The sequence below is a fragment of the Fundulus heteroclitus genome, chromosome 5, assembly GCF_011125445.2.
Source record: "Fundulus heteroclitus isolate FHET01 chromosome 5, MU-UCD_Fhet_4.1, whole genome shotgun sequence".
Classification (NCBI taxonomy): domain Eukaryota; kingdom Metazoa; phylum Chordata; class Actinopteri; order Cyprinodontiformes; family Fundulidae; genus Fundulus; species Fundulus heteroclitus.
This window is the reverse complement of record NC_046365.1, coordinates 38,102,788-38,116,190: the sequence shown is the minus strand read 5'-3', so window position 1 is coordinate 38,116,190 and position 13,403 is coordinate 38,102,788. Positions and strand designations below refer to the sequence as shown.

At 41.4% G+C, this 13,403-nt stretch overlaps 1 protein-coding gene across 1 annotated transcript in view; it reads left to right on the top strand.

Moving 5' to 3' along the window:
• The first annotated feature begins 1,399 nt into the window (after nt 1–1,399).
• The window catches only part of LOC105926518 (hedgehog interacting protein), a 38,918-nt gene continuing 26,914 nt past the window's right edge, over nt 1,400–13,403 (top strand). Inside the window, exons 1-4 of the mRNA XM_012862894.3 lie at nt 1,400–2,214; nt 6,374–6,566; nt 12,144–12,288; nt 13,198–13,399. Coding sequence (XP_012718348.2) covers nt 1,930–2,214; nt 6,374–6,566; nt 12,144–12,288; nt 13,198–13,399 — 825 coding nt within the window. The 5' untranslated portion in view covers nt 1,400–1,929. The remainder of the gene's footprint in view (nt 2,215–6,373; nt 6,567–12,143; nt 12,289–13,197; nt 13,400–13,403) is intronic.

Sequence of the window (13,403 nt, the reverse complement as noted above, 5' to 3'; positions counted from 1 at the left end):
TTATCAGAAAATTCAAAACATATATTTTAAATGCAGCCCTGGCTATTTTATGCTGTTGCTTCATGACCTATTTTTAAATAAAGAACACTGAATTCAAAATCTCCCCCTTTATTCAAACAACTTTTTACCAAAATTGTAAGTTTTGTAAAAAGAAAAAAGAAAGCGTGCTCTATGAACTCTTTGAAGGGGGCGGAGCTTAGTGACGCAGTGTTGCAGGGTCTACATTTGTGATTGGATGGGAGGATGTAATGTTGACTCTTCTTTTTCTATCACACCACACATCTATCCATCCATCTATATTGTTATTGAATTACCATCCAGCCCTATCCTGGAAGTTTTTTTTTTACACATTTTTATAAAGTTTTTTGTAAGTAAGTAAGTGTAACTTGTTATCTGCAAACTACATATCCTGCAATATAAAACAACCAAATCTATTCAAAATGTAACAGATAAAGTAGGACAGAAATCTTAGGTGTGATACATTTTTTATCATAATACAGAGATGAAGCTTTTTTAGGGAGGGTTGCTGAGGGAGCATGGGCACATGGGATGCTTCCAAGAAGAACTCAACTTTGTGCATTCTCAGCACAAAGTAGAGTTTCTTCTCAGTGCAGGATGGATGCCCCTTGTAACCTGCTCTGTTGCTGGGGTTCATGGACCTCAGGGTGTTGTCAAGTGTGTTGGAAAGTGCATTTGGCATGTTGTCATGCACAAGCCTGTAAACCTATAACTCCTGTGTGCGCTCCTTCTGAACTGTGCCGAACAGAACTTCTGTATAGTTTTAGAAATGTACCAGCACAGTGTTAACCTTGCCTGCAAGTTGAATTCTCTGAGAGACACATTAGTAAACATTATTGTCAAGACTTGATGCAATCTACTGGGCTTACAGATAGGACTTTTTTTTTTTTTACCAACCTGTATAATCTGATTGAATTTGACTTTGGAAAGTGCCTTGAGATGACATGTTTCATGAATTGGCGCTATATAAATAACATTTTATTGAATTGAATTGAATGGAATTGAATTATCAACCTGTCTGGCCAGGTTAGCAAAAGTGTGGCGCAGAAACAGCCTTTTCTAACTGCAATGGAAAGTTCTAGCTGTTATTCTTCAGTAAGTAGCTCACTGGAGGAGGGGGGGGGGGTACTGGAAAGTATTGTGACGTCAGAGGCCAAACTTGCGATCTAAACAAATAAACAAACAAACAGACAAAACGGTTTTCTTTCGGGCTCACGGGCTGTTACGGAGCTCCGCATGAGTAGCCTCGGTCTGCAGCCTCCATCCACGCTCTGCCAGGTGAACGTTCCACCTCGACGTGGGCGCGACCGTGCTGGTGACGCGCGCCCCCGCGGAGGCATACGTCACAGCGCTCGCTCCGCTTCTCGCGCGCTGGTTAAAAAGAAGGAGGAAACAGCACGAGAAAACATGTGAGCGCTCTGAGGACTTAGAGACAACTTTTATTTTCTCATGTTGTTGTGTGCCGTGCGTGCGCAAGCTGCCCAGCCGTCCCCTGCAGGAATTACGTTTTAAAAGGAACACCAGGCTCTTTTCTGTTGGGGATTTATTTATTTTTTTATCATTATTTTTTGTTTGTTTGTGTGTGTACTTGAGGATACATTTAATTGCTCTCGTTTGTTATTTGCTTTTTGTAAATGCCAAGATAAATCATGTATTCCGAAGAAGAAGCTTGTTACTTTATTTAAAACAACTCTCCTCGTTGGGATATAGTTGAATTGAGGACAGTTTCATTTAAGAATAATAGTAGCTATAGTTTTTTTTTTTCTTTTTTTAATATACAGAATCTGGTGTTTGGATAAATACAACTAGACAGACAAACTGTTCTGCAGGGGGTCGCTTGCATTTTGAAAAACAAGAAGAAAAAAGAGAGGAAAACTTTTTTTAAATATATATATATATATATTTGAAACCATGAAGCACTTACAATTCGTGCTTGTCCTGGCCATCGCGGCGAACGTGTGGGAGTGTGGGGACGCAAAGTTGGGTGAGAGAGGAGAGTTGAGCCCCAGGAGGAGAAGATGCTACGACGGAAGCCTGCCCAAGCGTCTGAAGAGAAGGGAGCGAAAAGTGCTGCTGGATGGCAGCAGCAGCAGCAGCAGCGGCGGCGGAGAAGTTTGCCACAGGTTGTACCCCCGTGTGTCCTGTTGTCCCACCAGGAGAGCCGCCTATCAGATGTTGCACCGCGAGGATGAACGGGTAGGTAAAAAAAATAAATAGATAAAAGTCCGACTTTAGACGGTAGTGTGACTTTATTTGTTTTTTAAAAAACATTCAGACGCCTATATACATGTGTGTGGGGATGTTGAAGATGTCTTTGGGTACTAAATACTCTTGTCTTCTTCTCCGCTAATATTAAATATTTATATTTTTTTGCATTTCTTTTTATATTTGCTCCGGTAGTCCTCCTTTTAAAGCAGTGGAATTAGCGACGTCGTGTTTAATTTTTTATATATATATATATTTTTTTTTTTAACACGCTGCTGGAACGTTTACGTGTGTCGCTTCTGCGTTACCATGACAATCGATCCACGTTCCATCCGTTACTTCCCAGCTAGCTGACCGCGCGGACGGAGCGTCTGCTAGCTAAACCGTCGAGCCCTAAAAACAAAAAAAGAAAAAATAAGAAAATTAAAGGTAGGAGTTCTGTTTCACTCTTTTTAACTCTTATAGCGCGGAGACTCGTTACTGCGTGTTCTCGGTTGTTGTTGCTGGGTTTTTTTCCAGCAGTTAGGACAAGTTTTAGGTAGGCGTTCTTTAACTTCGACCGTTAAAGAGGAGCTGCAGCTAATTCGTCTCCGTTTTTGACCGTTAAAACACGTTTTTTTTTTGTTTTTTTGGAGGGGACACGCGCACAAAACGCAACTGTTGTTGCTCCAAACGGTGATTCCTTTTTTTTGGGGTTCTCACCGGGCCATTATCATGCAAACGTAACCCCCTCCCGCCAAACCTCGTATAATTCAGTGGCTGGGTGGTATCTCACATTGTGTGATACAAGAAAAAAAAAAAGCCATATTGCATCATTTAATTTGCTCAAGTCATGCAAATAAGAGGTGGTGGTGAGGGGAGGTGGAGGTGGGGACTGAATGGGACGAACTCGACTTCTCCTCCTCCCCTGCTACACTGCCCACACACGGAGCCTTTTCTGATTATGGCAAAAGAATAACAACAACACTATTGTGCTTGTTGGTTTCACTAATAGGAGAAGCTGGAAAACATCACCCCCCCCCCTCCTCCTCCTTCCCCCCCTTTAGTAATCAGCCTTGTCCGAGTCCTAATGCCTATGAGAGGGTGTGTATTCTTCACTATATCCCCCTGCCAGCAGACTTCCACCTATTCCCTGAGGGCAAGTGTTTTGTTGAAGCTAAGTGCAGCCTTTGCCCCCCCCCATCTCTCCTGCTCTCCGCCTGTGGAGGAACGTTTTCAGACCTGAAGACAACTTTCGCCCTTTGCTATTTATGTTTTCATCCGAGAGGAAGTCATGTTAAACTCCAGTGTGAGCTTCTGATGATAGCCTTGAGTAAAAATACCACACTAACGCGAATTCAACACTTAAAAAAATAATAATATCCAGATCGAGTTAACTTCTAAATGATCAAAATAAGAACAGGGTATTCCTTGTTTGTTTGACATATGGAGCTGCAAATTGTGTAGTTTTGGAGTGTGGCTATCTTCCCCCTTTTGCTTTTTCTAGAATAACACAAATATAACCGGCTCTTGTTATCGGGTTAAGTAGCTAGGCTAGCTACAGGGCTGTAGTTGTTTGCCCTGTGGACGTGCCACTCATGAACTGTAGGTTCAAACTGCCATTGTTTTATTTAATATTTTTCACAGCTGGAAATATTTCCAAACAGCTGAGTTTGTTTTTGTTGTAAGTGACTGGGAAGTGCACCACCCTCCTTTCAGCCTGGTGAAAGGAGGGCACAGCAACAGGTGGAGGAGGGGCTCCAGTTACTCAGACACGCACGTAAAACCTTTTGGGATGCTTTGTTGGGAAATTTCCGTGTTTCTGAGAGGATAACTTTTCAAAACCTTGGTACCGGTAACCTGCCCGGGGCATTTTGTATCGTATAAAGTTGTTTTTTTTAGGGTTCAGGAATAACATTTTAGCTATATCTATACATAACGTTGGATGAAAATTTATTGCAGAGGTCCCCAACCACTGGGCTGCAGACCGGCTCTGGTTGTTTATTACTGACCTTAGAGTAAAAATTAATATAATTTTCATGGTAGTGACGGTCAGAGCGGGAAAGCAGTTCTTATTCGGCACAACGAAATGCAACTTTCTGCAGGAGGGTGAGCAGGAAGCAGGTGGGTCTTCACATTTGTAACGATTGGAGTCTCCCTTACATGTCCATTTCTTCTACCAGTGCCCAAAACACTTCCACACAGGGGCATTCGTCAGCGCTTAAATATCCGAGTGTTGAAAGCAAGCCCACTTTATCAGTCCACTCTGCCAATACAACCAAGAACTACTTCCCTCCTTACATATAAACCTCAAATGAAGCAGCTGCAGATAATGATCCTCAGAACTCGAAGTGCTCATCATCACCGTAATGACAGCTCACACTGACTTTGTGGATTTCAAGTAAATAAGAAATAGTTTGGCATTTTATATTGTAGCAATTGTTATTTCAGTTTAAAGTTTTTTTGGGGAAAAAAACATAATCTAAAACTTAATTAAGTGATTTTGAAAGTTGTTCTGAATGTAAAACAGCCAATTATTACAAACGTATACAATTTGAACAATATATTAATACTTACAGTGACTTCCTGTTTGTATTACTACTTTTTATTAACATTACTCTGTTAAGTTATTACCAACAGTGAAGCATAGTGACAAGCCTGTTATGGCAGCTGTTTAAATGCATTGCAGTAGGCTCTGACAACGTGCATGTAAGCCTTTGGCCACTTTTTGCCTGTCTGTTATTTTCTTCCTGGTTTTGAGAATTATGCCCCCGGAGAGTCAGCAAAACACAACAAACAAAGAGACCACTTGTTCTGGTTTGGATGATGGCAACGTTGGAGTCCATCCCAGCAACATATGGACACGGGGCATGGCTGAGAGCACACAAATGCTTCTCTCTGCGGACCTTGTGCCAGGCCATGGCTCCCAGAATCAATGGGCACTTTAGAGCAGGGGAGCAGGCATGCCCACAACACTGGACGGCATGAGAGCGGAGAGTGCCGTGACCGAGGATCATGTCACACCTATGGGTGCTAGCCGTGGAGCCATTGACACTTTATTGAATTATATCACAAAATTTAATCCATGTCGGAGTAACTGAACTGAAACGCAATAATAAATCAAGTTTCTTGCCTTTCCGTCACAATGCCTGTTCCAGAGAGAGCTTTATTCCTTGTTTGTTGGTATATTTCTGCGCTGGAACATGAGGTTTTTGTCAAGGTTTCCACCACCTGTTGCACTAACATAACTCCGTGCAGCTTTAGAGCAGAAGGAGAGTTGAGGAGCCGAGTGTAAGGTGTCCATATGTTAGCCCTGGGTCCCCTGGTTTAATTGACTTCGACAGACTGCTAATTTGTTGATACCAGAGTGGGAATGATGTGCCTGCCTATCTGGAAATTGGTGTTTACACACGGACCTCACACAGAGCAAAACACCACCAGCATGCTTGGCTGCCCAAACAGCACAGCTTTTGACCTAAAACAGATTACATTGTGTTTTATTATAGCCAATTTGTTCTGTAAATAATCCTGCTAATTTCTCCTGGATTAACTCCTTGTGTAATTTATCTTAATGACCCTGCCTAAGACATTTTAATTTGGTTTTATTTTTTGCTGAATGCTGTCAGACGCAGGGATTGTTGTTACTCTTTACTTGTTTAGGAACTTTTGTGGGCGGGCAGAGGTTGAGATTATTTCTGTAAGTGTTCCTCCAAACATGAAGCTATTCCAGCCTTATTGAATACAAAATATTGTTACATTTGAATATACATTTTCAAAACGTCTGCATCTAAGTTTGCAGAACATTTTAATCATTTGTTTATAGAAGAGTTTAGTTACAGAGATAAAGTTACACGGCGACTATGGCTTTTTATTCTTCATTAAGGGTGTAAAATGCTCAGCTGTACAACTTTTAAATTTGGCTTTAGAAAAATATCCTAGGTGGTGTTTGTGATACTGAGTCTTACACACCAAGAGGCACCAAGTGGAGTTTTAGGAATTTGTAAAAATTCCATCCAAGTTTCTCTGTTTTGACCGTCCTGGATTATTATTTGTGTGATTATGAATTACCGGTTTGATTCTTGACTGTATATTAACTTGTGCGATACGAGTTAAAAAGGTAATGGCCCGCCCCTTTAATACGGTGCCGGCTCTCTTTGTGTGTGGTCTCCAGATTTTCTCCACCAACAACACAGAATGTGGACATCTCCTGGAGGAGATCAAGTGTGCTCGCTGCTCCCCCAACGCCCAGGTGTTGTTCCACTCCCTGGACATGGATCGAATGCCACACAGAGAGCCGGACCTGCCGCGGCTCTGCCAGGACTTCTGCCGGGAGTTCTATTACACCTGCAGGGGGCACATACCAGGTAATTAAGCCCATAATAAAGATAATGAATGCAGCTATAACCCGTTGCCTGTGTGGTTACCTAGTAGTGCCCCTGCAAGCACACTCAGACAACAGAGGAGTTGAAAGCATTGGGTTTTCGGGGGGGGCTGTAAATGTTTTGTTGTGACGAATTAAAACTCACAACTGGTTTTATTTCTTATTGAGGCCCAGCTTGCGCATGTGGACCCTGCAAAGCCCCGGATTTATGCAAAAAGTGGTGCGTCAGGAGTCTGGTGTGAGAATATTTATTTATCCAGCTCTTACCTCACCTCACCTCCCTGTGTAGCTGAGCCTGGCCTAAAACCCGTCCGCGGCCTTGCTCCTCGCTGTACTCATGTAGCGACGATTCATCGATTAAAAAATAGATTAAATGTATTCACTATAATTTGGCTTTGCAGAGCAAACCGTCAGTAAGAGTCTAGACTGGTACAGCATATTTAATCCTGCAACGAGCACGTTGACAGTCGTACTCCACAATGCAATCTGATGTGCAAACTACGCGTGAGTAGGAATGTGCAATTATTGCATCATTAATGGTTATTTAGGAAAGATCATCGTGATAGCTATAGTTTTTGATATTACAACAAACTTTTATACATGGTGTTTGCAAATCCCTAAAACTGGATGGTTGGGATTAATTAGGCTGTTTGAAACTGCTTGTTGGCCGTTTCATGTGAACATTAATAACTAGCAGTACGATTACACGTCTGAATGGAACACGTGTAACTGCTAATGGGTTTTATTTTCAGAGCAGTGTTTGGTGGTCCAAATTTTGTAAAACTTTTTTATTGACACTTTTCTCAAATTCCAATAACTGCCCAAAATATAGTGATAAAATATTAGGCATGTAGCGACCTACAATGACACTGTGAGTATGTCGCTGTTTTTTTTTGGTTATTTCACTTTAGATCAGTGATTGGCAATTTTTTAAAACCAAATACTTCCTTTGTTAACATTAAACTTTCCAAGTTCCAGCATACATTTGATAAACAGTAATACAACAGGACTTAGACTCGCAGTTCCTTGTGTTTTTGTTTAATGACTATAAAGATAAAAGTAGTCTTCTCTCCACTGACGGTGCATGTTTCAGTGGTGATGCTGTTTATTTGTAGATTTCAGCTCTCCACAGATGTACAATAAATGGACAGGGAGATTGCAGAAGTCAAAATCCAACATGGTAACCCTAACCTGCAGTGTTTAAAACATTTTGAAATCTGCGGTGGTAAACTGTTCATTCGAATTTATAAAAGTTTGTATCTTATTTAGTTATTTGCACACAGTACTGTACGACCCCTTCATTGTACTTTAGTGTTTGAATGCAAAAGATGCATAGAAATGCCCTGTTACTAATTAATATCTCTAACACTAGTTGGTTTTACAGCAATTAGGATACCTCACTGGTTTTCCAACTTTCAGCTCATAGTTACGTTTGGTTTGGTTTCATTTTGAGCTCCACATTCCAACTTAAGCGGAAAATAGGTAACCAGTCGCACTGTGGTCCACTCCTCAGTTTAGATCCTTTGCTGCACAGCAGAGTTGGAAAATCTAAACTTTTGCAGCTGGGCGCTGAGCGTCAACCAATCAGAGAGACCAACCTATGTGATGTAGGGTCGGATTTTCCTACAGGAAAAACAATTTTTACTTCTAATCACTGATAAATGTTAACATCAAGCCTCCTAAATGATCCATACTAACCCGAGACAGACGGGCAGATGCTGGTCAGCTGAAATGGGCGCCTGAAGATGGCGTCCTGGTAGGAGATGAAGGTACCGATGCCGGTCAGCGGTTGTCAGACCGGGCTTGGGTGAGGCGTAAATAGCGCTGAAAGCGACCCGCATCAGCTCCACCAAACTCAAAACGCCTCTCAGCTCTGGCTCTGCAGTGTTTCTCTGAACTTTCAGCCTCACGGGATTCTAATCATACTTGAAGAGATTGAGATGGCATCAAAACTCTTTTGATGCATCGACTTTGCTTTGCATGTGTTTTGTTACGTAGGAACTGTTTACCGCCTGACAGCACCTGTTCGTCAGAAGATATTCTGTTGCAGAGATGCAAGATCACAGGTGGTTGAGATTTCAGGGAACCTGCCAGATACGATCAGACGCTTTAGGCTGCGAGTTTCCTTCCAAACCGTCGCCTCAAACTGATTAGATCAGCAGAGATTTGAGAAGACAGAACCGTCTGAAACACACGTGTCGACAACATGGGAAGCTGTAACTCAAATGTATATAAAATCCAAATAGATATCTGGCTGCATCAGACAGGGAGCTTGTGTACAAACTTCAACACCAGAGCTACGATCTAGAGTGGTGACAGCAGAATACAGAAGGCTGTGGAAGTCGAACACTTGTTCCAGGTTAGCTTTCTTACTCCAATACTGACAGACACATGGGCTCCACGAGTCAAATCAGAAAAGCCGAGGAGAGAAATCTCTTCCTTTCTTTGCTTGTATGCTTCTTCTTGCTCTCCCCGCTCAGCCCACCACAGGTCAGCATATGTGGTGACGAATGACACATTTATTTTTCTACTAAGCTTGTGTGTATGTAAAACTGCTGAAGTGCATCAAGATGTCAAGTGCTTTGGGTGGCCCACCCAGGTTGGCTTGGAAGATAACCAGATGGAAGAATAACTTTAGTCCTGGGGAGCCAGGAGGAATATGGACGCTGTTTCTCTTTGTGCTACACCTTTTTTCAACTCTAGCTTTTCCTTTTTAAATGCTGCTATTTTCATACCTTTTTTAATTTACTTACCTAACAGAAGCCAAGTAGGGAATCTCTACATTATTATGGTCATAGAATAGTTGTTTTTTTTAAACTGATCACAGAGTTAAACACCAAAGGTTTTAAGCTGAACAAGTAGCCTTTAAAGCATTCCTCAGCTATCATCCTCCCTCCATAAAACTTACTGCTGTCTCTTGATTAGGCAATGGAGTTGGCCCCCGTTTCTCCTTAAAGATATTTACTGCCGCGAGTCTTACTTCTGCCCCCTCCCTTTCTCCCCTCCTCTCATATCTCCCCTCACTCGTTCCCTCATCCTGCACCCGAGGTCCCCAACCAGCACGGCTAAGATAACTGCAGAAACAAGTGTGTGGGTGGTATAGCCAGAGCTCCGTGTGTGTGTTTGATCTCCATGTTGTGTTTAGATGTTTGAGGGGATATCCTATCACCTCCAGTATTTGATGCGGTCAGCCTTTGCGGTGTGTGGCAGGGGGAGGAGATGAAAGGAGGGGCCGGGAGAGTCCTTGTTTGTATTTTTTATCACTGGTGTGTTTGCTCCCCTCTGTCCTCCCAGGGATTAACTGGAGGAAACAATATTGTCAGGATTGTTTTTACGTCTCAAAGAGCCCCTGAGATTTTGTTTTCTTACGAGAACGGCGGTGTGACTGCGCCGGCCGGAGGTGTGGCTGCGCGATAACTGCTGGTCACCTTTTGTCGTCACCGGAGAACATCTTGTCTTTGTTTCAACAAGTTAGGTAATTTATGTATCTCACCGTGGAAACATTTTGTTTACTCTGAATGACCGGCCGCGTTGAACAGGCCGATTGTTTGAATTCACATGCTGTTCCCGGACGCTGCTCAGTAATGCAAAACAGCGAAAGCTTTTTCAAAGATAAACCAAGTTGCTGCATTTTTTTGCGGGTTTGTTTACTTGGGACATTCAGGGAATATATAAAAGAGATTGTTAAAACTGAACTGCAACAAGATCAGTTGCATGAAGCACCCTTTTTTCTTTGCCGTTATCTCGATGCATCTGTTCGCTTTAAACAGATGCATCTGACCCGATTCATCTGAAGGACAGTGTTTATGAGAAGTGAATGTCTAACACTATTTTTAATGCTAATTACTGGGAATGTATTGGGATAAATCAGAATACACCTGGAATTTAAAATATTAAAGTTTGGCCCTGAACACAGATTTTAAATACAATTGGGCAAATCTATATTTGAGCATAATCTTAACTAAAAATACCAGAAAACTTGACTAGGTGTATGTTATTCCTCTATCACATCCACGTAGCGCACTGTTTTACGTCACATCCAAAGCTGGTTTCTACAACTCTTTATTATTGAGGCCATAATATGGAGTCTCTGGGCCTTTATTTTATTCCGTTACTCTTGCTGTTCATACACACTTGCATTTATATAGATTTAAAAACGACAATATCTATAACAAAGCATGAAACATATGTTTATTTTACATAAATTTAAGGTGAACTCTGACTACCAGTACTGACTCAAAGGTCAGTACTGGTAGCCTTTTGTATGAAAATAAAGTAGCTCTCAGTTTATAAAAGGTTGGTGAGTCCTGATCTGGGCTATATAAAGTGAATTAGGGTTTGATGCTATAATTGGGTAAATATACTTGATGCATCGTCATAATGTTTTGCTGGTAAATTAACTCCAATTTCCAATTAATTCCTAATAATAACCATAATTCTCAATGGAAAGTATCCAGAAATGTGTTTGAAACTGAGCAGCCTTAGTCCTGATCTGGGTTTGTTTTTTCCCCCGGTACCGACCGGCATTAAGGTTAGGCATGTGACAAGTCAGTGCCATGTATATGCAGCGAAATAATTAGGTTTCATCAGTACCAACTGATCTACACTGGTTTTGTGTAGCACTCAACTGTGATGTCCATGATGCTGCAGATATGCTACTCCATCTGTAGGATTAAGAGAGCTGGTATCACTTGTATTTAAAGGAATATCCGACTCGACACGAACAATCTTCAGTAAACTCAGGTCTTGCTCTTGCTGACAAAGATGGAGCAGTTGGCTGAAGTACTAGGTTAGCATGTTTTAATATGATTTGTTGTAAAATATTTCAATGCAGTTCCAGTTAATGTTTGCAGAAATCTTTTTGTCCTACTAGTGTTTCAGTTTAGCTCTGCATCTTCTTCCTGATATCCAAGCCACATGGCAGAGAAGCTGCAGCGACCTCTCCTTCACTATGAACGGCAACGTAAAGGGTGCAAAGCACCTGTTTGTTAGGGAAATATCACAGTAGTTAGAGCAACCAAATAATGTGCCTGGTCCAAAATATAGTTTTGTAAGGATTGGGCATCTGGGGATCACCAAACTCCCAGACAGTAGAGCAACAACGGCTTTCAGGACTTCAGTTTCCTGAGTTTAGGATTTGGTTTGGACTCTGATTCTCGGCATCAGATCTAAACCTCTTGTATAACGACATGAATGACTTTTCAGTTAGAAATTAGTCAGTCTCTATTTAGAGGTTTGACAAACAAGATTGGAGGCTTTTCCTTAAAAATCCCTTTAGGCAACAGAACAAGCATGTTAGCATGTTATGTTATGTTATGTCTGATCTGCCGTCACTTGGTCTTTTCAGCCTTTTCTAATCCAGTTCTCCTTTCCAAACAGTGTGGCAGATGATTTTTTAAAAAACGTCCAGCCATCTCCATGTAGCATGTGGCCACAATACCATGGAGACATTTATAAATACATCTCCGCTGCCTAGCTTCTTTTAAATCCTACGTAGAAAGTCATTTTGATTGTGCAGCATCATCAGTAAGTGTCGCCTTGTATGTGCTGTGTTCACTAGAGCTGTTCCAAGCTGATGTGGATGAATTCTGCCAGTATTATGGGAGGAGAGGTGCCGGTTTATGTTTCCCGGATTACCAACGAAGACAACTGCTTGGGCAAGATTCTAACTACTTGGAAGACGAGAAAATGGAAGATCTCAGCAGGTTTGTACTCAGATTTTCACCACGTTTTATTTCATATAAGTAAGAAGACGACCGTTTCACGTGGTTAAACAAACGTACCTGTTTTAGACTGCCGGGTCATTGTTCAACATGTTCACCTATGACTATATTCACACTGTGACGTACCAGTAACGACATCAGCACCAGTTTAAACTAAGTTGCCCAGCTAAGCTTTATAAAAACAGACGCAAATGTAGCGTAACAGAAACTCTTGATACTTTTGAGTTGAGTTAATAGTAAAAAAGAAACAAACTTTGACGACAGCAGTGCTTCTATCCCATGAAGAGTTCTGTGAAGATTGACAGTGACTTGCAGAGTTTTAGAGAAAATGGCTACAATGTGTTGCAGATTCAGAAAGTACACCCCAAGTAACTTTTTATTTGAGGTAGTCACTGAAATCCCTGTATTCAGGCTTTAGATTTAGATTTAGATTAATTTTATTGTCCCAAAGGAAATTTGATTTGGGTTACAGACTCTGACTGCTACATAGTCCAAACTATGCGTCACACTGCATTCACACATAAAACACTACTATAAAAATTTCATTATAAGACAATAAATAGATACATAAAGGAGCATGTTACATTATATTCACAATAAAAATTTGAAGGAAGAGAAAAAAAATAATAATGATGATACTAAATAAATAAAGATGTATAAAAACCGTTCTTTAAAAAAAGTCTGTTTTAAGAGATAATGAATAAAAAAAACACAAAACAAGTGCTTATCCGCAGCGAGCGAGAGTCCATGTTTTAACTGATGAACTGATCATTCATTCCTTACTTTCTAAACTGTAACCTAAAAATCCCCTTTTGCTTCTTATGGCGGTATAATTGGATTATCGAGTGCCACCATCATTCCTTGACCTTTTGTCTCTTCCACGTTTCCCAGGAAACACAAACACAACTGCTACTGTGCTCAGGAGGTGTTGAGTGGTCTGAGGCAGCCGGTGGCTGTGGTGCACTGCGGAGATGGCTCTCAGCGGCTTTTTGTCGTGGAGAGGGAAGGACTTGTCCGGATACTCAACCATAACCTTGAACTTATCAAGGAGCCCTTCCTGGATCTCCACAAGCTGGTGCAGAGCGGTTTGAAGGTAG